General features: G+C 35.0%; 1 protein-coding gene across 1 annotated transcript; it reads right to left on the bottom strand.

Annotated features, from left to right (window-relative positions):
- Positions 1–10,820: 10,820 nt before the first annotated feature.
- LOC116895253 (serine protease inhibitor Kazal-type 6) lies at positions 10,821–22,590 on the bottom strand. The gene is made up of 5 exons (XM_032896571.1): positions 22,533–22,590; positions 19,858–19,880; positions 14,086–14,160; positions 11,879–11,994; positions 10,821–10,866 (listed from the first exon to the last, which is right to left on the bottom strand). The coding sequence occupies exons 1-5, from the start codon at positions 22,588–22,590 to the stop codon at positions 10,821–10,823; spliced, it is 318 nt and encodes a 105-aa protein (XP_032752462.1).
- Positions 22,591–24,559: the final 1,969 nt, after the last annotated feature.

Raw genomic sequence — 24,559 nt, 5'->3', positions numbered from 1 at the left:
GAGTATCTTCACATGCTGAGCCATCTTCCTTCCTAGGGAAGAGTTTCCAAACTGTCAGCCCCAAAAAACATACATATAAGTAACAATGTGCAGAATGAGCAGATTGTATTTGGGAAGAGGGGAAAAAAGGGAAGGGAAAATGTTGTAATTAAACTTCCATCTCAAATAATAAAAGAAATAAAATGCCCCCCCAAAAAAGAAAAAATAAGATGCAGTGACAGAAACAAATGTAGCAAATGTACAACAGTCATAGGTAGGAAATAAATATGGCTAATGAAGAAATTCACTCAGAAGGGATGTATGCTCTATGGTTCCAGCTACAGGACATCTGGAAAAGGCAACGTGATAGACAATAAAAGAAACACGTTGATACCAGAAGTTCAGATAGAGAAGGAGAGGGAGGAACAAACACAGAATAAGGAGAATGGCACCATTTTGCATGAATTTACAAGAAATCATGTTTGAACACTTCTGAGCTACCAGAAGAAATATTAAAGACATATGCTTGTTGTAGAATGTTTATTGTATTTGGTCAAAAATGGCATGCTAGTGTTGCTTGAACAACTGTGACGAATGCATTCTATAGTGGACACAGGATAGAAGAGGTTGAGTGTAATTCACAGAAGGCCAAATGTGAGAAAAATCTGAATTTCCACAAAGTTTTGTATTATTCTTAAATTTCTTTAAAGTACTTTATTAGTATCTAGATAATAGGAGCTCAAATATAGGAAAATAAAAGAGGAAACTTCTGGTTGTTGATTTTGGTCAATGCATGCTGAATCTGCTTGAGTTAAATTCTAAAAGCTAGTGTGTACAATCAATACACACTGGCAAAAAGCTAAATTAAAAATCTGAATAAAATAACTTAAAAAGCAAACATGATAAGTAGACACACATTCTGAGTGACAGGTGAGTGCATATTAGGACTGTGTCTCGAATGGAAGTTACCTCCTTTATTTCTATCATTAGAAGCCTGTTTTCAGGTAGTCAACACAAACTGTACTTTAATGTATGTGCAGAGACTTTATATGGCTTTCATATGTAACATTATACTATATTATATTGAGCATTATTAAATTCTGTTTTAACTCATTTCTCCTGTTAGAACCCAAGTAAAGCATCTCCTAACTCAAAGCCCAATTCTGTCCAGGGACTCTGGAGAAAGTAGAATGACAACTGGCTATAGAACAAATCTGTATATTGAACATCCCTTCTAGAGGAGATTAATTTATGCCAGAGAAGCATATTAGGGGTATAATGAGAACAAGTGAACACTACCTTTCATAAGGTTTTAAAATTCTTCTGTTTTAAGAGATTATAATGTTGTTCCATATTTTTCCCTTCTTTCTTCTTCCAAAAACCACACATATACCCCTCCTGCTTTCTTACAAATGCGCGGTCTTTACTTTCATTTGTTGTTGTTGCATACACACATGTTTTGTTATTCTTGGCCATCTAGACTACAGCTTCTATCCCTCTTTGTAGTTTTGCAATGTGATATTTCTCATGAGGAACAGAGTGTAATAGCTTCTGGTAAAGCAGGGAGGCACTTTGCTTACTACCAATAGAGACCAAGTCTCTTTTCCCATTGTATGATTCTAAGAACAAAACCAACAGTGTTCTTAGAAGACAGGGAGTCATCTCATACATAGTGAAGTATTGAGAGATTCGACAGTTTCATTCTTATAAAAGAGTATAGAAGTTTTCACTAACTTCCAAAAATTTACCTATAATTAATTATGACGCCTATAGGAGAGGTTTAATGCTTCTTTCTAGCCAGTAACAGGGTGTTTAATGATGTCTGCTTAAGTCTATAAAATTTTCAAAGCATTACACATCCAAAAAGTTTATTGCAGAAAAATAAGCTGGCTTTTATTGGATTAACAAAGGATTTTTTCATAATGATAATTAAAGAGAGAGGTGTGTGTAAGTCAGATTATTCACAGAGAAACTAAAACAGTCCACATTGTTTCCACTCACACTGTTAATGCAATTCAACACTAGTGTGGTTTCTGACCTTCTCTATTCATTTTTTTTTCTGCAAACAGCCATGTGTTGTCATTCCATCTTGAAGGAAAACCAGCCTGGCTTCTATGTGCTTCATGTTTTTGTCTGGAATTTTTAGTAAATTCTACCTCTTTTGTGTCATTTTGGTAGCATGTTTGTCAAACTCAGTTTTCCCAGGTGTGTTTAGTATTTTCCTTGGGAGTTGTCCAATTTTTCTTTGCACGTGAATGTGTTCTCTCTGCTGTCCTAAGGCAGCTGTTACAAGCTGAGCATCCATGGTTTGGACTCAGACCACAGTTGCTCTGCCTCATCACTGATGCTAGGCTTTTTTTTTAATGACAAAAAAGAACATTCTAAACCCAATGCGAATAAAAGAAGGGGGAGAGGAAGACTGTAAGAGATATATGAAAATAGAGATTAGCCAAATGATATGGATTAAAAAGCAAAACCCAAAGATTTCTTTCAGAAGGTGAACAAATTGGTAAAGATGCTCTTTACATCGACTAAAAATGAAAAGAGAAAGATCAAAAATCAGATTTGAAAGTGAAAACATTCCTATTCATTTATGAAAATAAACATGTAAGAAAATATAACTCTCTTCTAACTAGTGTATAAACGAAGTGAAACACATAGAAATATATAGTTAGAAATATATAGTCTAACAAAATTGAGTTATAAAGACAGAGAATCTCATTGGAGATATTACCAGTAAGCAGACTTTTTTTTTCTTTTCTTTTTTTCAGAGCTGGGGACCAAACCCAGGGCCTTGCGCTTGCTAGGCAAGCGCTAGGCCACTGAGCTAAACCCCCAAGCCCCAGTAAGCAGACTTTTAAAAGTACTTATTTATTTTACTTTTATGTGTGTTTGCCTGATGTTTGCATATGTACTGTATTAATAGTCACCATGCCTGGTAATGACGGAAGTCAGAAAAGGCTACCTCATCCCTAGGGACTGGAGTTACAGAAGGTTGTGAACTACCATGTGGGTGCTGGGAACTGAATCTGGATCCTGCAGATGAGCAGCAAATATGCTTAACTCCTGAATCACCGCTTCAGCCCCAGTGATAGGTTTTTCACCAAAAATTTAAATCTTCCACTAAAGAATAGCTGTGGCTCAGATTATGTAATAAGACTAATTTAAGTATGTAACGTTATTTTGCCTTACTAAACAGGTTTCTTTTTTATATACTAGACACTCGAGCATCCATAGATTAAACCCCTGGAGAGTTGGGTATTTTTGTTTGTTTGCCTTGGAAAGTGTTTTAGTGTAGACAAGCTGCCAGTTTCACATGACCTTTGTGTTTACTGTTTTCATTTCTCCCTACTCTTTCCCCTCTTTAAACCTCATATACTCCTCCTTGCTCTAATCCAAATTCATGCCTCTCTTTGCACTCATTGTTGTTACTTGCATATATGCATATGCATATGTACTCCTAAATATAACCTGCTCATTTTGTATAATGTTTCCTATGTGTATGTTTTCAGGGCTGGTCATCTGTTAATAGATAACCCCCCATTAATATGCTTTTCTTTGGAGAGGATGTTCTCCCCATCTTACCATTTTCTTAGTTGCCTGTAGTTTTTAGTTTGTTTGTTTTGTATTTTGTGAGACTGAGGCCTTCAGGGCCTTCCCTTGTCCACTTTGGCAAGCCTATTGATGTTTTCCTTGTTCAGTTCATGCTGAGACCATCGTTTTGGTGAGAATTTATAGATGCAGCTTCTGACATTACTAGGAGATCCAGTCTCACAGCAAATATTTAGAATGTAGTTGAAGATTCCACTAATTTACTAAAGTGGTAGTTGTAGATTCTTCTCCAAGATCCATGGTGATTCATTAGTTTTTTTGAGAACTTTATACAATGTATTTTGAGCATATGCATTCCACACTCCCAACTTATCCCAAATCTTCCTTCTCCTTATCTGTCCAGCTTCATGAGCTCTCACTCTTTCACTATCTTTCATCAAGTTGCGTTTTGGTACACTTGAGTTTGGGGCATGCCCTGGAATGTAGTTGACATACTAGGCATCACATCATTAAAGAAAATGAACTGAACTTTGCCTCTCCCAGAAGTAGTAATAAAATACCAGTAGCTCCCTAGTTAGCAGTGGAATGTCCTACTCACTTCCCTTCTTCCATTCTGGAATTTAGTCACAACCTCTGTAAGTGTACCTTCTCTGTTGCTTCAGGGAAACAATAATTTTCTTGAACTTATCTACCCTCCTGGCTCTTAAAGTCTTTATGTCCTCCTTTTGCACAGAAATCCATGGGACCTGATGGGAAGGATGATACAGATATCTTACTCAGGGCTGAGTATTCCTAAATCTCCTATTCTCTGCATATTAAAAGTTGAGGGTTTTCATGTTTATTGCCATCTACTGCAAGAAGAAGCTTCTGTGATGAGGGTTGAAAGATAAGCTGATCCACAGGTGTAGCAATACATTAGGAACCTTTGAAAATTCCATTAGGAACCTTTGAAAAATTGTCAAATAGCAAAGTGGTTCTCAACCTTCCTAATGCTATTACCTTTTCACCTTACGTTGTGATGACCCCAAACCACACTTTTTTTTTTGCTCTTTCATGACTGCAATTTTGCTACCACTATGAGTTATAGTATAATATTTTTGTAGATGGAGTTTTCCCAAAGAGGTCACAATCCACAGGCTAAGAACCACTGAGAAAATAGGTCCCAGGCCCTGTCTAACCACAGTTTCTTGGTTTCATTCACAGTGTCAGGGATGGGTTCTTTTTCCTGGAACAGGTCTTAAAAAAATGTAGTTGGTTTCTCCCTTAATGTTTGTGTTTGTGCCACTATTGCATAAGAAGGCATATCTTTCCAGACAGATCATTGTACATTGCAGGGATTGCAGCTGTGAGAAACCGATGACTAATTTTCTCCTCCAGGACGGTGCACAGCATCTTTCAGCACTATGAAGGCTGCCCAGTAAAGAGTAAGCTTCCAGTTGAATACTAGCTAGATTTCTCCATGTTCTATGACTTCAGCATGTGGGCTCTTCAGCAATGGATTCTAACAATAAAGTTCTGGAGGATGACTATCACATTAGTAATATTATGTAATGGTTGGGGCTGGGAACTACTGGACTCCATTTTCCAAGAACTGAAAATAGGTAATCATTCCTGGAACTGGGGTTTTTATTTGGTAGCATATAGTGTATAGGTCAGCTGTTGTTTTGTTTTTGTTTTTAGTATTGATGACCTCTCTAGAGTTGAGTTACAGTAACTAAATCACCCAGCATTATAAAAAGATCTCTGACTTTTAAGTCTATTGATTTTTGGTGTGTGTGAAATTGGAGTGCTTAATATTTGGTGCAAACATGTTTACAATATTATATCATCTTAATGAAGTCTTCCCTTTATTAATGGATTATGTTAGTTGTTTTTTAAAATTATCTTTAATATTTTCTGTCCAGTTGTTATCCCCATCCTGGTCCGTCCTCTGAGAGTTCTTCATTCCATTCCTCCTCCCTTGTTTCCAAGAGAATGTCACCCCCCCAACCCCAACAGGCCTCCCCATGTCCTGGGACCTCAAGTCTATAGAGTTATGTGCATCTTCTCTCATTGAGGCCAGACCAGGCAGTCCTCTGTTATATATGTGTCGTGGGCCTTATGTCAGCTGGTGTATGCTGCCTGGTTGGTGGATCAGTGTCTGAGAGATCTCAGGGGTCCAGTTAGTTGAGACTGCTGGTCTTCCTATGGAATCGCCCTCCTCCTCAGCTTCTTCCAGACTTTGCCTAATTTAACCACAGACAAAAGCCAGAGACCCCTGCGTCAGTCTTTAGATCTTTCAGCTAATTTTGGTTTGAAATTGACTTTATCAGATAACATAACAGCTGCAGTGCCTTACTTTTAGTTTCCAATTTCCTCATAGTTTGACATTCCTACTTTGACTCAGCCTATGGGTGTTTAGCCAGTGCAGTGAATTTGGAGAAAACATAATTGGATCTTGTTTTCAGTCTGGTAACTAGTCTTCATCCTTTATATGCTGAGTTGAGATTAAGTCTATTTAAGGTTGAAGCGATTATTGAGAAATGTTTTGTTAATCCCTGTAATCACATTTTTATTCTGGGTTGAGTTTGTTTTTGTTTGTTTCTTTCTACATCTCCTATTACTGTTAAGGTTTTGCTTATTTACCATGTTTTCTTGATTCCTGTACACTTATTGGCACATCTGCTGATTAAAATGTCTCCTCTGGATTTTGAAGGATTCTATTCTTATGTATCAGTTCAATCTTCAATTCTAAATTTTTAATACCACTCAGCAACAAGGAAGCACAGCGTCCAAGAGGACAGAATCCATTATAGTGGACAAGACATAGCAGCAGGTAGTTGGGATGGCTTAGATACATCGTCTTCACAGATAGGAAGAAGAGTGCTATTGCTAAATTTTTATGTCATTTTTAGTAAATGGATTAGTTACTACTATTAACAATGAGTTATTTAAATCTCTGTGTTACAATTTTCTAGGACTTCATTTTCTCAAACTGCATTTGCCCCTTTGGATGATTCAAATTGCAAAATTCAAGAAATTTTTACTTCATCACGCTATGTAATTCTCTTCACTAAAGCTTAATCATTGACATACCAACTACTTTTTACACATAATTTTATTAGAAAAAAACTGATAACTGAGAAAGATGTGACTTGGCAACAGGGGGAAGGAGCGGTAAAAATGCCCAGGAGTAGTTAATGATTGTACCGTTGGCATAATCTGTTCTTGACAATGTTCTCCTTCTGATTGAGTGATATGATAATACAAACGAGAACTATATTCAACAAATCAATTATATCTCTTTGCTTACGAACAGGAAGTACAAGTTGTACTTGAAAAGTAGGCTTTGTCCTTAACACCACAATAATGGAACTTTTTTTTCGACAAAACAAATCAATATATTCAGCCATTCAACTAATGGCTAATCTGTCTTTGTGTATGGGAGAGAAGGTATGATTTTCCACTAAATAATTTTCACTGAAAAAAATTAAAAATAATAAGAAAAAATTGAATTACTTTTTATTTTTGATATTATTCATGAATGAATTTTATAGAGAATACCCATCCGTGTGAATTTTCATAGTATGCACTTACTTTTTAAATTTATTTCACAGTATGTATTTAGGACCTAAATCATGTCTTAAATTTAAATTTATTTCACATGCATATGAAAACTAGAAAAATAAAAAACGAGATTGAAAGATGACACATGAGCCACTCCACATAACCACATGCACATGTAAGACTATATTTCATTTTCTTGAGTATTTCTTTTTTTTTTTCTTTTTTTTTTTTTTCGGGGCTGGGGACCGAACCCCGGCCCTTGCGCTTCCTAGGCAAGCACTCTACCACTGAGCCAAATCCCCAACCCCTATATTTCATTTTCTTAACTAGTTTTCAGTATCAATACTAAATTATCACAGCTGTCTGTGTGGACATTAGAGTCTTAGGACTTACTCATTCACACAAGCAAAACCAGAGCCCTTTGTTTTCTTTTCTTCAAATTTCTTCTCTTTCTTGACCCCAGTAAGTCATTTTCTACTCTTTCTTTCCTTTGCTTGTTTTTTTTTCAAAGAGCAAGTGGGTATTTCCTTTCATTTCTCCATTATTACATCTTTCAGGTGGTTTAAATTACAAGCATCAGTGCTTGTGCATGCCATAGTTAAGACCTTAAATGTTTATTTTCTTAACATAAAACTATGAATATTGATAAATGTATACATTTCTGTAGCCCTAATAATATTTACATTTTTATCGCTATTATTTGATTGCCTTTTCCTTCTAAGGAATACAACTTCTTATCTTCTAATTTTTATTTTCTTTATATCCTTAAATAGTTTAGAACCTATTTTATAAAGTAAATATAAAGTAAATATTATTTTGTCTACTTTCAGATAAGGCACAGGAAATAAGCTTTAGGATATGAGATAGCATTAAATTACAGCTTAGAGATGTTTGCAAGGGAAGATGTAGGCTGTGCAGGACAAAATGCTAGGAGAAATGCTCTGGGAAGAACAAGTCAGTGGGTGAAGGGAGTCTTTACTCTGAGAATAATAGAGAGGGAGCTGTCTGGGCTGGAGGGGCCAGTCAAAGACAGACGTGGTATTTGCTTAGAAACAGTATTCCATAGAAGCACTGTGATTCTATTAGCCATCCCAGTGCTTTCATGATTATGTTAGAAATAGCTAAATTATTTTATTGAATAAAATGAAAGTAAGTAAAAGGGCACAATTTCCCAATGAGAGGTTGCAGTTCGGCTTACACACATTGAGGACAAAATAACTGAGATAAAGAGTGCCAAAGTGGTATAGAAAAAGACTATAAATATTTTTAAAACTATTACATTATATATGAATTAAACATTTCATAGCAATGTAGACATTGTTATGCTGTAAATGGTGACTGAACATAATCACAACCACTGTATATTACCTATTGTTACACATAAAAATGCTAAGTGAACAACATTCACTTTTTTCTTATTCATAATATGAGGAGGTAGCTTATTTTCATTTTGCAAGTTAAAAAGTATCTTGACCAAATTTAGTAGTTCATCCCTATAATTCTAGTATTTTAGAGATGGGGGAGAACACTGAAAACATAGATAAATAACTTTATAATTTGATTTAAGAGTCAGGATTTTCACATTGTATTGCATTGACTAAAGGCCCACCCTCTTATCACTGTATCCTGGTTGCATTTTATGTAGTTTCCTTTTAAGGGGACATGCTTTAGACATGGAAACAAATGTCTATGTGCTTTCCCTTGCATAACCTAAGTCATTTCTTGAATCTATTTCTAGGCACTCAGAACACTCCACTGTATCTAGATTTTGATTATATTTATAACAGGTAGTATCTACATGCCTCAAATATATTTGAGATTTTAATTGTACTTATGTATATAGCTATGTTGTGGTGCAGGAGAATAAACACAGGGCCATGTGCATGATAAACTAGTGTTCTTCAACTGAGCTAAATCTCCTGACCTTTAAGTCAGATATATAATCTTAATGCTCATAGATTAAAAACATCTCATATAGAGCTGGAGAGATATCTCAGCACTTAAGAGCACTGACTGCTCTTTTAGAGGTCCTGAGTTCAATTCTCAGCAACCACATGGTGGCTCACAACCATCTGTAATGGGATCAGATGCCCTCTTCTGGTGTATCTGGAGACAGCAACAGGGTATTCACATATATAAAAACAAAAACAAAACAAAACAAACAAAACAAAAACCCCTCATACATAGCAGTCAAAGCCAAAGCCTGAACAATTACTACAAGCTTACACAGTTTGGTCTCTGATTCTCTGCCCTGGTTACCTGTCGTTTGCCTACTCAACAAAATCTTCTTCAGCTCCATTGTATCTTCTAGAGCCAAGTAGGTGTTTTTCAACCTCAAGGATGGGATCTAGCTTCTCCCTTTGCTTTTCTTTAGTATCTTTGCTTGGGCAATTCTCTCATCCAGGTCTTTCCAGTAAGAGTGACTCTAAGCATCATATATAATATTATTGCCTTTGACTACCACTCCTCCCTATGAATCTTCCACCCTTAGTAACTGATTCTATTTAGAATTTTTTCTGTAGCATTTATCACATTCCATTTTACTAAGTTTTTATTTATCGTATTTAGTGCCTCTACATTTTCATTTATTTTTCCATTACTAAATGCAAATCCATTTAGTTATCGAGAAAATATTGGTTCTTCTTACTTCCATTCATGGGTGTTACTGTAAGCATCTAGAACAGAATCTATTCCAGATTGGACGCTTTTTAAATTTTTTTTAATTTTAATTTTTAACAGAGTGAAAGTCATTGCTTTCAAGTGATTTTTGATATATGTTAAACAAAAATGTTCCTCAGGAGGGCGTTGTTGGTAAAAAGCATACTCTAGTTTGTAAAAGTATTCAAACGACTGATTTCCAAGACTTTCCTGACAATTTCTCAGAATGAGATGAACTTATACATGAAAATTATGGGTTTTCATAGACTGGAAAAGCTACATCGTATATGACTGACTTATCCAAAGGACTCTTGTAATCTTTAGCTTTGTTTAACTGAAACTGATTTCTCTAGCCAGTGACTGGACTGCTGCAGGTCTTTTCATTCCTAATGATGTATACAGTCTTTCCATTCTACAGAGAAACTCTCTTTTCTTTAAGAGAGTTTTCACATATTCTCCACTGAATAATCACTTGTTAAATATTCACTCTTCAGTTTGAGTCTTTCTTGGCTTCCTGTTCAGAAGGCCACAGGATGTTTTCAGGAAGACAAACACTGTTTTTAAATATCGCACAATCCGAATACGCCGTTTCAAAGTCAAGTGAAACTAAGCTCCATAGACAATGTGTGATTTGTTTTTATGTAAAATATCTTTTCTGAAATTAAGAAGCACCAACATCTTGTAGTCTAATATTCAAATAACTTATTTTAGAATCACATTAGTATTTGGTTTATTGTTACCAAGAAAATTTCAAAGGCCAAAGAGAGGAGCAATTATTGTTGGACTCAGTTGTGGTGGGTGTTGTATTTTGATGATGAATGTGGGACATCAAATTAATGAATCATGTTCATTATTGTTTGTTGTACATTATATTAATCTCAGACCAAAATGGAATCAATTCTGCAGAATTTTCTTTATTGACAAATCAAAGGAAATAGACATTGTGACCTACATAAGACTCATATGGAGAAGAAGCTCTGTTTTATTATTTATGAATTTATGGTGTTTGTTAGAGGAAAAAAGGAAAAATAAAAAAATAAGGATGAGAGAAGACAGGGAAGCTGGCATAAAACACCAGCTCTAATTCAGCATTTCCCACGATGCTTCAGGTTGATCTTTCCAGAACTTTTCCTATATAAATAAAAAAAGATAAATATAGATTCAGTACAATATCTTCAGTGTTTGTCACAGAGCCCAGAGTGGCTTTAAATATGGTACCATCCATGTCATTATTGGATTTTGTTGATATCTATCCTGCTATTCAGCACATATTAGTTAAATATCCTCATTTACCTGTGAAGAAATGGGCTTAAGTCAATGTAGGTTGTTAATCTTTAAGACTTTTGATACCCGTAACTCATTGTAGAAAAGTGAAAAAGAGATGGGAGGAGAAATTATACCAATAAATGATAAGCCGTAAGTCTGTCCTGGCAGGAAAATTAATCAAATATTGAAGCATTTTGCATTTTACACCAGACTGCATATGTAAGTTTTATTAGGTATATGTCCCTTCCATTCATTTAAATTTCACCCTACTCCCTGAACTACTGTTGAGAAAAATCTGCAATAAATTGCATAGATAGGTCACATATTAATGTGTTTATTGCATATTGAAATCAATATTGACATCATAAACATTATTGAATAAAAACATAACTGGAAAAATGACTCAGTGTTTAATACCACTGGCTGCACTTACAGAAAAGCCAGGTTTGAGACCCAGAAACCATATGACAGCTAACAACAGTCTATAACTACAGTTCTAGGGGGTCTGTTATCCTCTTCTGGTCTCCCTGAGCACCAGGCATGTACACAGTGCATAGACATACAGCAGGCAAAAAATACATATGCATAAAATAAAATTATAAAAATATAAGTTATTAAATTTAAATTGTTATGTGCAAAATGTAGCACAAAGAAATCCCCAAAATGCATTATAACAGTTACAGAGTAGTTAAAATGCTTTTAAATAATTTGTTATGCAATTTTAGGGACTTTATTTTTAATCCATTTTCTAGAAGATCACTTTTTCAGTTTCTGTATGAGATATGGATAGAATATTCTAGGCTATCTCAGAAAATCACTAGTTTAACTTTGTAACTTTATGCTTAACAGACCCAGGTGTGGTAAGAATCATACTTACTCCAATGCCTTGCAGAAGGCACATTTATTCCCATATGTCTGGCCATCAGAGCCACAGAGTGGGTCAGATTCCCGAGTGCAGAAGACCTTGGGGTCACGGAACTCACCACAATTAATCTACAGTGGAAAAAGATTATAAGTAACATCCTATCTAATAGACTGGTAATTTGAAACAGAAGCTTAATCTAATATATCCTGAAATAGATACGTAGAACATTTTGTTTCACTGAGAATTTTAAGTCATGGTGATTTGAGAAATACATTATGATGATGATGATATGAGCAAATTAATAAGGTCAAATGCTATACATAAAACTTTTTGTTCCAATATTAAATTGATCTAGTTGAGAGTAAGTTTGGGTAATACATGCCTATTCTTTTGTCATATGGACTATGTGAATATATTCTAATAGTACTTCTGCATACTAGCAGAACATGGATGATCCTTGCTGGGGAGTTTCTAGACATTGCTTGAAGCCTGCTGTTTTTTTCAGTAGATGCATTACCCATCTCATTATATATTGAAAACAATTCTAATGTCTTTATCGTAATTTGTTCCTAGAATCTTTTTGTAGAATTTTCACTTTGTGGATTATTATAGTAATTTATTAATTGCCCTGAAGGTGCTGTGTTTCGAAAGATTTTGAGGTTTCAGTCTCATGAGACTCTTTGTTATGTGTAATGGAGAACAGTTACCGTAGAAAAGCATGGTAGTATCTGTTAATATATCTTATTAATTACACTAATAAAATAATATGATTATTAGAAGTAAGATGGTTGTCAATGTAATAGAACTGATATTTGATGTGCTTTTATTTCCAGGGTATTAATAATATGAAATCCATTGAACAAAACTCCTACAAATATCAGCTAAAACAATGAGGTTTTTATTTACATATGAACAAAGGAAACTAGCTTCAATTTTTTTATTTCCATTTAAGGGCCAATCTCATGATTTTCAATGTCTCCATAAAAGTTAATCATTTTCAAAGATATTACTTCAGTTGAACCTAGTAATATCACTGAGAAGTCTACAGAGTTATACTAAATACCAGGGAGAAGAGACTAGACTAGCACAGCTGGAACTATGGGCCTTAAATATGACTGAATACATTACTTCTTATTTTTCAGGTGCAGAATTTCCAATAATCTATCATAGCTAAATAATAATACATCTCTACTGAGAGAATCAGACTTGGTATCACACTCCATCCTTGACACAGATTTCATTAATATAGCTTGTCAGTTCCAGCATACAATATAAATGCTACAGTCACTAAAATTGTATTGTAGTCATAATTTCAGGTGAGTAGATTTAACAGTTATTACCTCAAAACAAACAAGGACTAACAGTGTGAGGTAATGGGTATATTAGCTTCACTATAGAAAATTTTAGTGTATTTTATATATGTTATCCTAAAACATTGTGTTATATACTTATACAAAAATATATGCTTTTGTTTCTTTAGAAATAGGATATTAATGAAATCTATGGGCAAGAAGAATCTCTTGTTTAACATGGCAGACACCATTACACACTGACAAACTTGTCTGAATTTTGCATGAGAAAGTCTTCAATGAAATAGTCATACAATCACATTTGAAAAATAAATATGTACAACAAGTTTAAGGTACCTGAGAGCATCATTGCACATTTTTTGTTGAAACATGGAATCTTATAGTGTTGAGGTAAGGTAGTGTGGTACTTACCTTTCCCTCTGTTAAAATATAAACTCATCCTCTAATGTTCCTTCTATATTAATAATCTTTCTTTTAAGTTATCTAATGCAATTAAATCTAGAAAATCTGGAGAATGACATATGCCCTAGTGCAATTTTCCCTTCATAACTTTATAAAGTTTAAATCATTACCCCACATGTTCACAGATACATCATTGAGAATAACAAAAAAAAAGTGAACTGCAGTGTTGTCTTTGATAGTTCATTTATTCATCAAATGCTCAATGAGTAACCAAAGCATAGAATGCATAGTGCTGGATGCTGGTCAGACAAGGACCTGGTAATGAAGGGCAATTCAGTAAATATATCATTGCATCTTCATTAGAGAGGAAAGAAGAGATGATATAATTGTAGCACAATGCATGACAAAGGCCATGGAAGGAAAATACCGGTTATTTGCAAGCTGAGCAAAAGATACCTGGATCTAGAATCTCAGACAGTAAGGGAAATAAACAAGAAAGTCTCTTACTTGAAAGAGACGATGCCTTAAGACACCTTTCCCTGGAAATCGGCCCTCTGATCTTGTGATCCAGCCTCTTTTGTCCTTTGGAAAGTAGATAGTAAGACAGACACTTGGGGAGAACATTCACTTTGAGTATTTCTCATCTCCTCAGCCCTCCTCATCTCACTACCTTCCCCTGCCCACCAGAAAAAAATTAGGAAGAGCAAACAGTTTTAGTAAACAAATTCACATGCATCAGCTGACATAAGAGTGAGCAACCTGAGAATGAGCTCCCATACTGCTAAATAGTGGGACACTTCAAGACACCTGCAGTGAGTAGAGAGCCATGTTCTAGAACCTCCTCATTGTTGATTGTGCTATTTTAGATAAAGCAACATTTAAGTCAGTTTTTAATTCACTTCAAAGAAGAAAGCACACCTCTCAAATACCTATCCTGTCTTGCTCTCAGGTTCTCAGGGTGGTCTCAGAGAACAAATGTGACATAGGATCATGTGACATGTTTGAAATCATCCTTCATTGAATTGAAGAAAGAAGTCTTCTTCTAGGGGCTTCTCCTTTTCCCAATATAATATTTTTATGAGTTCTTTGTGAATTTTGTACAATGCACCCCTATCATACTCACTTTCCATTCTTCCCAAGTTCATGCTTCCGCTCTTGTGCCCTTTCCCAAACCAAACCACATCAAACCAAACCAAACCAAACCAAACCAAAACAACAACAACAACAAAAACCTAATCCACCAAATCCAATTGTGTTGCCCATATACTCATTGAAAAACAGTCAAATTCCCAGTGGTCAGCTCCTTAAAGAAAACCAAATCTTTGCTTTTTCCATTCATAGTACATGGTCTCTTCCACGAGACTAGAATACTTTCCAGTGGCCTAGCTAGCTTGGATCGTCTGCAAAGTAACAATGGCTTCTTTCATCAAAGTGGCTTAAATACAGCTTTTTGGTCTCTAGTTCTTGAGCTGGATGGGAAATATAGTCTTTCTTGACTCAAAGATTCTTCTATATCCAGGAAACACTCTGGATTCACTGAAAAGTCTAAGCAAGATCACAGGAATCAGAAGAGTAATTTGTTGCAGAGGCAACTCTAGTGTAGTTACAAAACAAAACAAAACAAAACAAAACAAAACCAATCCACCATCTGACCAAACAAACAAACAAAAAAACCTTCTACAAAGTAGTGTGAAGGATAAAAAGAAAACAGCTTCTACCACATGAGGAAAATATTAAGAATTACTACTGGTATGCCTTTCGTGTGCCTGAATTTCTTTCAAATTTGGTTGTAGAATCTTGAATGATATCCAAATGATGGGCTCCTTACTGGAAGTTGAAGAAGATCTAGATGGAGGAGATAGATGGTAGGTTACCATTTCCTCACTTCAGTTCCATTCAAGAGCATTAGGCGTGTGAGGAGAACCACAGTGCCCTGTGGATCTAAGGAAAATGTCTCAAAGGAGTTGTATAAAGTTTTCTGTGGGGAGAATGTTATCATAAACACTAGCCAGGTAAATTATATCACATACTAGAATTTTGGTATGTGATATAATTTATTATAATTTATATAATTTATTCCATATTTGAATAAGATTAATTTTTAATGTTGCTTGGATTGCTTTCAGATTTTAAAAAGAAATTTCATTTGATCTTCTTTGATACTAAAGAGTTCTATCAGGGTTTTGGCTATCAAACTGACCCCTTGTGGTTCTTCAAAGAACTGTTGTCTCCTAACTTTGCAAGAATGACATGGCATTTCACTACCCAGATTAGTCATAATTATTAATAGAGACAATAGAATTATTTACTTTTATTGATCTTTGAACACTTGCTTATACAATCAACTAAAGACTCAGGATGATTAATATTTTAGTCATTTACAAATCAAATCAAGGAAAATGTGCTTCCTCACACACAAAGCATTTGGACTTTAGATGGAAGATGATATCATTTCTCCTGTGTTGAAAAAGAAGTCCCAGTCAATTCGACCTTAATCCTTCATCAACTCTAGTTCTTAACCCATCTCTATCTAGAGTAGTAGTTATCAACCTGTGGGTCCTGACCCCATGGGGTTTGAAGGTTCTTTTCACAGGGATTGTCTAAGACCACCAGAAAGAACATTGACATTGCAATTCATGACAGTAGCAAAGTTACAGTTATGAAATAGCAATGAAAATAATTTTATGGTTGGGGTCACCACCATGTGAGAGACTATATTAGAGGGTTAGAGCATTAGGAAGGTTGAGAACTCCTGGTCTAGACTAACTTCCTGCTTTCATATGCCCCTTTTCTCTTACCAGTGCTCTCTGAAAGGATACTTATAAGAATAAAAACTCTGGTGCCTAAAAGAAACCTGTATTAGTTTCTTATGGTTTATGCAAATTCTTGATCACTCAAATCTTTTAAAAACTCCAAAGTTCATATGTCAGTTCCCTTCATCTTCACTTTTTGATTTTTCCCCCCTCCTTAATTTGGCTGTGGTTATTTTCAAAGTAGTTTTTAATCCTTGATTTTCTCTAAGAATATGTATATACTTTCTAAAGTAACTCCGATCCATGCCCAGGATCAGTAACCCATTCTCTAATTTTCATAGATTAAGAATCTTGTAACTACCAGTTTAATTAACAGTTAAGAATTAGTTATTTCCAAAGCATGTGTTCTTTCCTCTCAACAGCTTTGTAGTCTAATGGTTCCATTTTCATGGAACTCCCCTCTTCAAATTTCTCAGCCAGATCTCTTACTGAAGCTGTCATTTTCCCCTTTGAAATGTTCCTTCTCTCCTTCCTTCCTTCTTTCCTTTCTTCCCTCCTTTTGTTTCCTTTCTTTCTTCCTTTTGTTTCTTTTTTTTCTTTCTTTCTCTTTCTTCCTTACTTCCTTTCCTTTCTTCTTTCTTTCCTTTCTTCTTTCTTCACTTCTTCACCTCTTTGCTAACTCCAAATTATTACCTGAAAAAGTTTTTAGTATTTCTTGTCTGGATCAATACCATAAGTTGTTCTATATGAGATTTTCTACTGGTCTCAGCCTTTCTACATTTGGAGAATGGCTGTTTTAAACTATGATTTTCATCACCTTCTTTGCATAAGACAGGTCAATAATAATCATCACATCAAAATAGTTAGAAAAAAGCACTCCTGGAATCCATTTACAGAGGGTGCATGGTGTCTCTCTATAGTTGATTACAGCTAAGTCAATATAGACCCAGCAGTCCTGGGACTTGATTCCACCCACTTCCTGCTGCTGCTACTTAACCCCATCTCCTTTTCCAGGCTTCAAGGATTTTTCTATTTGTGGTTACATTGTGAATGCTGTCTAACACATTCAAACTGCATTTAAATATTGTCAATACATTAATTTTTAGTAAAACCATGGGACAGTGAAGAACCAAGAACTTCAAACTCATATTAGTAGTGGAACAATGTTTTACAAATGTATCAAAATTAATCAGTCTTTAGCTTAAAATATAACACTTAATTATGCCAAAAAAATCTACAGAAGAAACAGTTGGTAGGGCCATACATTTAAATGACTCTTAAGGGTATGACACTCAAACTTCAAGCCTTGGAAAGTAGAAAATGAATAGGAAAGTATAAAGCATTCATTCTGTCTGGAGCCTAGGCCTGTCTAGTATGGTATTCATTACCTAAACAAGGTTAGCCTTAAAACTAGATGTTCCTCCTGCTTCAGCCTTCCCAGATTACATGTATGGGTGTGACCAAACACACCCCGATACCTTGAAGAATGGTTGTAAAAGAACGTAAACTTTGGAAAGGCCTATAATTAAGAGTGTACCCTATAATCTCCCGGAAGATGTGTCATGGACAAAATTCCTGGCATGGGCAGAATGAGTTGAGCGCTGGAATGCTGAAGTGCCAGAGGAAACCTGACATTCCTTTGTCTTGCCTGGGTCTGACTTGAAGCAGCATGTTCCTAAGTAAATCCTTTTGCCCCACTCCCCCTCTGACCAAGAAGGAAGAGTAAGGTGGCTTAGGTGTGGTCTTGGAGAGCAAAACCTTCCTTGTGCTTTATGGTTCCTAGGGAATCACCATGGCAGTGCAGGCTTGATTTATAACAATTCAAATATTTAGAGCAGGGAGAGGCTTTAGATATCACTTCATGTCAACTTTCATCTTAAAGGTGTGGAAACAGAAGTAGTAAGAAGAGAAAAACAACCAAAGAACATAATATGTAACTGTGAATTACATTTCATTCACATTGTCTGACTCCGAAGTCGGTCTTTCACTGTCTAGCTTAGTGATTGTTTTTTGTTGCATGTGTGTTTGTTTTGTTTTCACTTTTTTTAATTGCTAGATTTTGTGTAGGTATCACCTGTAGAGTTATTTAGAATGTAGATTTAAATTCCTTAACAAATCCAACTGCTGCTCAACACTTTCATGAGGATCTGTGTATTTAGAAAGAATGTTAGGTGACCCTAAAGCAAGCAGACCATAAGACTTAAACCATGCAAAAGAACAGGATAAGTAATTGGTAGATAATACCTGATCAATGTAAAGCAGAAGTAAACTCTCAGAAATGAAAATGCCAAGAAAGGAAGTGATAATCTTTTATAATTATGTAGATTTATATGCAACATCTGGATCATCTTATTTTATAGTGTAATGGAGGATGAAACATGTTGGCTGTCTCTTATGTTTTTTTGTTTGTTTGTTTGTTTTGGGTTTGCTTCTAAATTTAGTATAAGTATGACACTTATTCAAGTACATACATTATAGAATATAGAGACTCATATAAGAACACAGACACACATGCTTGTGTTTGTTATATAAACCCATGCACATGTGGACGAATTAGAAAGCACAATCAAACTTAAGATGCATCTTAATTCATGAGATATTAAATTAATGAGATTAACTTATGAATATGATGCTTACACCAGAGATGAAAAGTAATTTTTTAAACTTCTTTCATGCCTATCAGCTGGCAATACTGCCTGAAAGTTTTGATGCCAAGAGTCCTTGGATACTCTAAAATCTAAAAAGCTAGTACACAAATCAAATTGAAATGTCCAATATGATTAGCAGGGTCATTAGATCAAACATCATTTGTTTGTACACATTTTCAATGGTTAGATTTTAAAAAGCACAATAAAAATGCTGTTTAATAAAAGTAAGACAAAAAACCCAAAAAATACAACAAAGAAAAAATAGCTTAATGAATAAATTTGTACCCAGTCTGAGTTTTAACCCCCACTTGCATTAAATTTGGGTGTTGCAGACTGTGTATGCTTCATACACAATGAATGTTCATTTCTTATTTCTGTAAAAAAAAGACTTCTCTTCAAATTCTGTGAAAGGGGGTCAATTAAATATTAGTAACTAACTCACATATAGTGTTTATAGTTTTCCAAATGATTTTGCCATGTTTGTGAAGCTTATAATAACTGTAATTCTGCAGAGTGATTATTAGTGTCTAGTTTAATAGCTGTGGCATTTCCAGCTTGGAGAACTGAGAACTTTTTAGCTCAATAGCCTGATTAAGTTAGGGCTTGGACATGAACTTTATTTCATGCCCATCCTGTTTGTGCAATAACACAGCACCTTGTCAATGTATAAAAATGTAGGTTCGAGCTCCTTTAAACTTAAAATTGTGTAAGATGAGAAACTGTCGTTTAAAAGCTCACTGTTACATGTGATTTCTAAATTAAGCATTTCTCTCCACCCTCCCTAACTTCTTTCACAGCATAGATATATCTTGCTTTAGCCAGAGAAAAGCAGCCATACATTACCTAGGTTAGAAAAATAGAGACAAATAGGTACTAACCTGTCCTCCTTGACTGAAGGCACCTGGAAAAAAAGCACAATTCCAAACACTGTAATTTCTGAATGTGCAAAAGGGAGGTCTGCAAATTTGGCAGTAATATGCATTCATCTTGGCAGCTCTTGGCCATTTCCTAAATACCCGTAGGTCTTATTTTCAAGTCTGCTCACTTATTTTGTTGTGGATTAGGGTTAAGTGAAAGATAGATGTTTAAGATCTGGAGATTCATGACCCAGACTTGGCGTCTTACTTTTCATCCATGATGGGAAAGACTTTATCATCCTTGACCTCACTTTACAGAAGTGGTCTTGGAAAGAATGCTCTGGCCAGCATCCCAAAGAGCAGCACCCTTTTCTTCTATCAAAATGTGTGCCATGGGGAGTAGAAAAGTTTGCTATTTGCTGCACTCAGGACTACTCCTCTGTGCTTTCTACTGAAACTCAATTTTAAAATTATGACCCATCTATACATTCTTAAAGACTGACCCCACCTTTTTCTGATCTCACATTTTCTGTGCCTTCTTTATTTCTCTGAATTCCTGAAGATGGGTTCTTATGTAGTCTTCTTCTCATCCTCTTTTTCCCTCTTAATATTAATATTTGTGGTTTTAGATGTGTGGTGCTTTCTTAGCAGGTATGAATACATCAAAAGTGTTCATGCATGTAAAACCAAGAAGTACAGATTAATGCTGCCTCCAACAAGGGGCAACACTCACGATTGGTTGAGCAGACATATGGTCAAGTGCAATGTATTAATAGATGTAGAAAAATCCACAGCTCTTAAATTTTATAGGGGCCTCATCATCTCTTCCTGAGGCTTTCCCAACAGTCATGAGTCATAACTGGGAGAATAGGTGATTGTTAGGGACACAGAGTTTTCCACCACCTTCCTTGGAAGTCATGCATTATGCAACTAGATAGTGCTGGGGAGTCTGAAGTTTTGTAAATTGTTAGTGATTTTTATGTTCGGAAATTTAATTATTATAATTTCCAATCAATGTTTCACTTTGAAAAAACCTATACTTCTAAAAGGATTTGCCCATGTTCCATATTTAGGAAACAGCAAGGCAGAAACTAAATTCATACATATTGCATCTTAGTTATAGCATTAACATAAGATATACATTGGATATTTCTTTGCCCCTTCTACTATATCAAGCTCTTTATATGCATTTTCTGATGTAACTCCCCATATAGGAGTGCTTATTATATATTTTCAAATTACACAAAAACAAAACTCAGAAAGGTTTTGAAGCTGAATGACTGAAAAACTAGGACTTAAATTCATTTCACAATTTCAACATTTAGCTTCCTTGAGCATGCTACCACCATGAAAGGTGTTTGGTATATTTGTGAAGTATTCATGCTCTGAAGAATTCAGACAATTAGATCTTGTTAGAGTAATTCATCTTTATAAAGGTAAGCCTACCAAGGATGACAACTGGTTTAAGGGACTAAATTTTAACATAGGTCTAACTTTCTGCTACCTCAGGAAAACATTTTTGGAATAGTTTGATTATAACAGACAAACTTATTCAATAATATTTCAGTAGCCTTTCATCTAATTTTAATATATATTGTACAAGCATTTGGTTCACAAATATGTATCAACTTTATCTCCTTAAATTTTTTTCAAATTCTTCAGTAACTTCAAACCTTGAAGCCACGATGTTTATTATCTCCTGTCCCAGAAAATGATAAATCCCCCATGGAAGCACCCCCTCCTCCATGTTTAGTCTCATCTCTCAGCATGGACACAGGAAAAAGTATTTAAGAAGACTGAGAAATTTCTTTAGTTGACACAGGATTTTAGTGGGAAAGATGGTCTATTTACCTCAATGGACACTCTGACCACTAGCCAACAGACTAAAAGAAGAGGCAGTAAATAGAAAAGACTGTGTTTATCAAGGGTTTCCTTTGACCTACATATGCAGCTCTTTTTGTCTTTTCAAGATGAATATCTTTATACTGTGTTTCTGAGTCATGTCAGTTGACAAAATGCATGCCTATTGGTCATTTAAGTTCTCTAAGATATTGCCCTTTTGAAGAATAATTTACTCGTCTTGCTATATATACTTATTCATTCTAAGGCTCAATAATTTCTTTTCAAAGCTTCATATTGAGTTTCTGTCTCCCTTCCTGTTTCATTGTCAATTACTTGAGTCTCTCTGATATAATAATAATAATAATAATAATAATAATAATAACAACAACAACAACAACAAAAGGCAAAGTTTTTTTCTGAAAAGCCAAGATTAGTTTTAATGCCAATTATCTGTCTTCTAGACTTGTTCTTACAAATAAATATCATCTGTGATGTCTTTAAAACCTCAATACAAATAATAAATTCCACATTGTTATAAGTAGGTTAGCAATTTCCTTCTCTGTGTCTCAGTTTCCTACATAAAGAACAGGGATACAAACTTCTTACAAAATAATCAGAGATGGTCTACAGCAGCCTTTAATACAAGCTTACAACACCTACGCTTGGTGAATGACACTTCTTATCATCCTTACCAGTGTTCCTGTCATCACCATTGTTACTGTCTTCATCATTATATTATTTCTTAACTGCTCTTTCACATAAAAATCATTAGGATTTTGAAATGTGAGGAAGATCTCTTCTTCTCCTTTTTGCTTTGATGAAACTATGTGATGTTAATTGTAAAAAAAACTCACCTGAGAAAAAGCAGAGAAGAGCCAGAGAGAGGAGCAGAAAGACACCTGCTACTTTCATGGTGCCAGTTAGCTCACTCAGATCAAGGCTGCTTTGCTCAGCTTAGGTTCTCTGTCAAGATACTTCCCAGAAACCCTAGATTACAAACTCAGACATATATATAGAGAAAGAGTGAGAGTAGCATGAAGGGAGTTGGGATCTCCACCTTCTTTATAAAAGTCTCCCTCTAAAACCCTGTGCAGTCCTATACACTTTAGGCATTTATGAGGATCTGTCACCAGCTTAAAGAAATGCCTCATGAGCCTCATCAACCTTAAGAAGGAAAACAATTATGTGAGTCGCACCTTAGATCTTATTAATGGAGGATGTTATTTTCTTCTAGTAACCTACATTTTCCTAGCAACCAACACATCCCCCTGCCTTTTCTCTCTAAGTCTCCACTACATTAAAGGGATGAGTCACAGGCTGAGTTCCACTTCTTCAAATGTCTCTTTCCGACAGGTCCTAATTGGCTGTGGTCCAGATGAGTAAGCACAGGTGAATGGAATTCCTGGGTGTAACTTGAGTTTTCCAAGTTGTCAAGATGTACCTAAAGGACAGAGGTATTCATTGTCACCAGAGCTTCATTGAAATGAATATTTCAGAACAGGGATAAGCTTATTAGTTTAAGAATCACCACCAGAGCCAAATGACAATGATTTCTAACTTTTACATAAAAACTAAGTTAATGTGTTATTGTTATTTTGTTAAAAAGTGAAAAGTTACTGAATTGAGAATTTGAACTATGACATATTGAATATTTCCTTATGCTACAAGCTAAAAATGGAAGCTATAGTAGATAGCCTAAGTTCTAAACATTTGAGAATATATAAATGAAGCTAGTAAGTATCACAAGCAGTTTAAATGTAAGGCACACCATAAGATAAGACACAATATCACTTTACAGAGAAGAGAAATTAGGAAAAGGAGAAAGTCATACTAGGAAATTGTGCCTCAAAACATAATATGTTATTTAAAATACACCAAAGTAAATATAGCTAGTTAAAGCATAGAAAAATTGTGGAAAATGTGCCTGATTGAAATACAAGGGATTAGTGCAAACTCTTCATAAGTAAACTATATGTTATTTGCCAAATAATTTATTTCCTTATCATTTAAAAATGCATATGCCACATGTTTCATTTATCTCAAGACACTTGAATTCCTTTTGGAAATTACTTGAAACTTTTATTTAATTTACTTCAGGAGTTAGGATGGATTAATGACTTTCAAAATAGTCGATAGACTCTATCAAATTTAATAATCAGAATGTCATCATTTTAATTAAAATGAATCATACATATGACAAGGGTATATATTTTCATAGCTTTTCTATCAATTAGAAGAGAAGAAAATTTGAATGGAAAAATTAATTTTGTCATATAAATGTCAACTTATATAAAATTTGATTTAAGTTAATGTATTTATATTTCATAAAATGAAATAAAGCTGCTTGAATTATTTCTATAATAATTCTACGTAGTGTTGTCTGGCCTGGAACTTACTTTGTAGCACAGGATCACCTTGAACTCACAGAAATTCAGCTGCCTCTGCCTTATTAGTATTAAGACTAAAGACATCTACTCCTGTGTCTGGCAAGATTATCAGATACTTTATTTTCTCGGTTTCCCACTCAACACAACTACACAGTGTTTTTATGCTTAATGACTTTTTGGTATAGAGAGGAGGCAAAAGCTTTGATTCTAGATTAACCTGTGACATGCATTCCTTTTTTAGCACCTACTATACATCTTGAGGAAAATTCATTAAATAGTCTTCATCTTTCTTTGAAGAAAAATCTTGGTGTATAGCACAGATAGGGCTCAAATTCATGATCTACTTGCCTCATTCTCCTGAGTTCTAAGCCCCCAGTGTACATTATAACACATAGTCATAGTATTAATCAGTGAATTTCTGAATCACATTCAGGTATCTTATGCTGCCTTTTGACATACATCATAACTGTCTGTAGGTGTTTTGTTCTCTACTT

This window comes from Rattus rattus, chromosome 3, assembly GCF_011064425.1.
Source record: "Rattus rattus isolate New Zealand chromosome 3, Rrattus_CSIRO_v1, whole genome shotgun sequence".
Lineage (NCBI taxonomy): Eukaryota > Metazoa > Chordata > Mammalia > Rodentia > Muridae > Rattus > Rattus rattus.
Note: the sequence above shows the minus strand (reverse complement) of the source record. Positions and strands in the feature narration are given on the sequence as shown.

What these genes read in the sequence shown, in the direction of transcription:
- LOC116895253 (XM_032896571.1), bottom strand. Translation starts at nt 22,590, where the DNA reads ATGAAAGTAGCAGGTGTCTTTCTGCTCCTCTCTCTGGCTCTTCTCTGC. An exon ending in TAAGGCATCGTCTCTTTCAA is followed by an intron (nt 11,995 to 14,085) that starts GTAAGAGACTTT and finishes TTTCCACTGTAG; the next exon opens with ATTAATTGTGGTGAGTTCCG. An exon ending in GCCTTCTGCAAGGCATTGGA is followed by an intron (nt 10,867 to 11,878) that starts GTAAGTATGATT and finishes TTATTTATATAG; the next exon opens with GAAAAGTTCTGGAAAGATCA.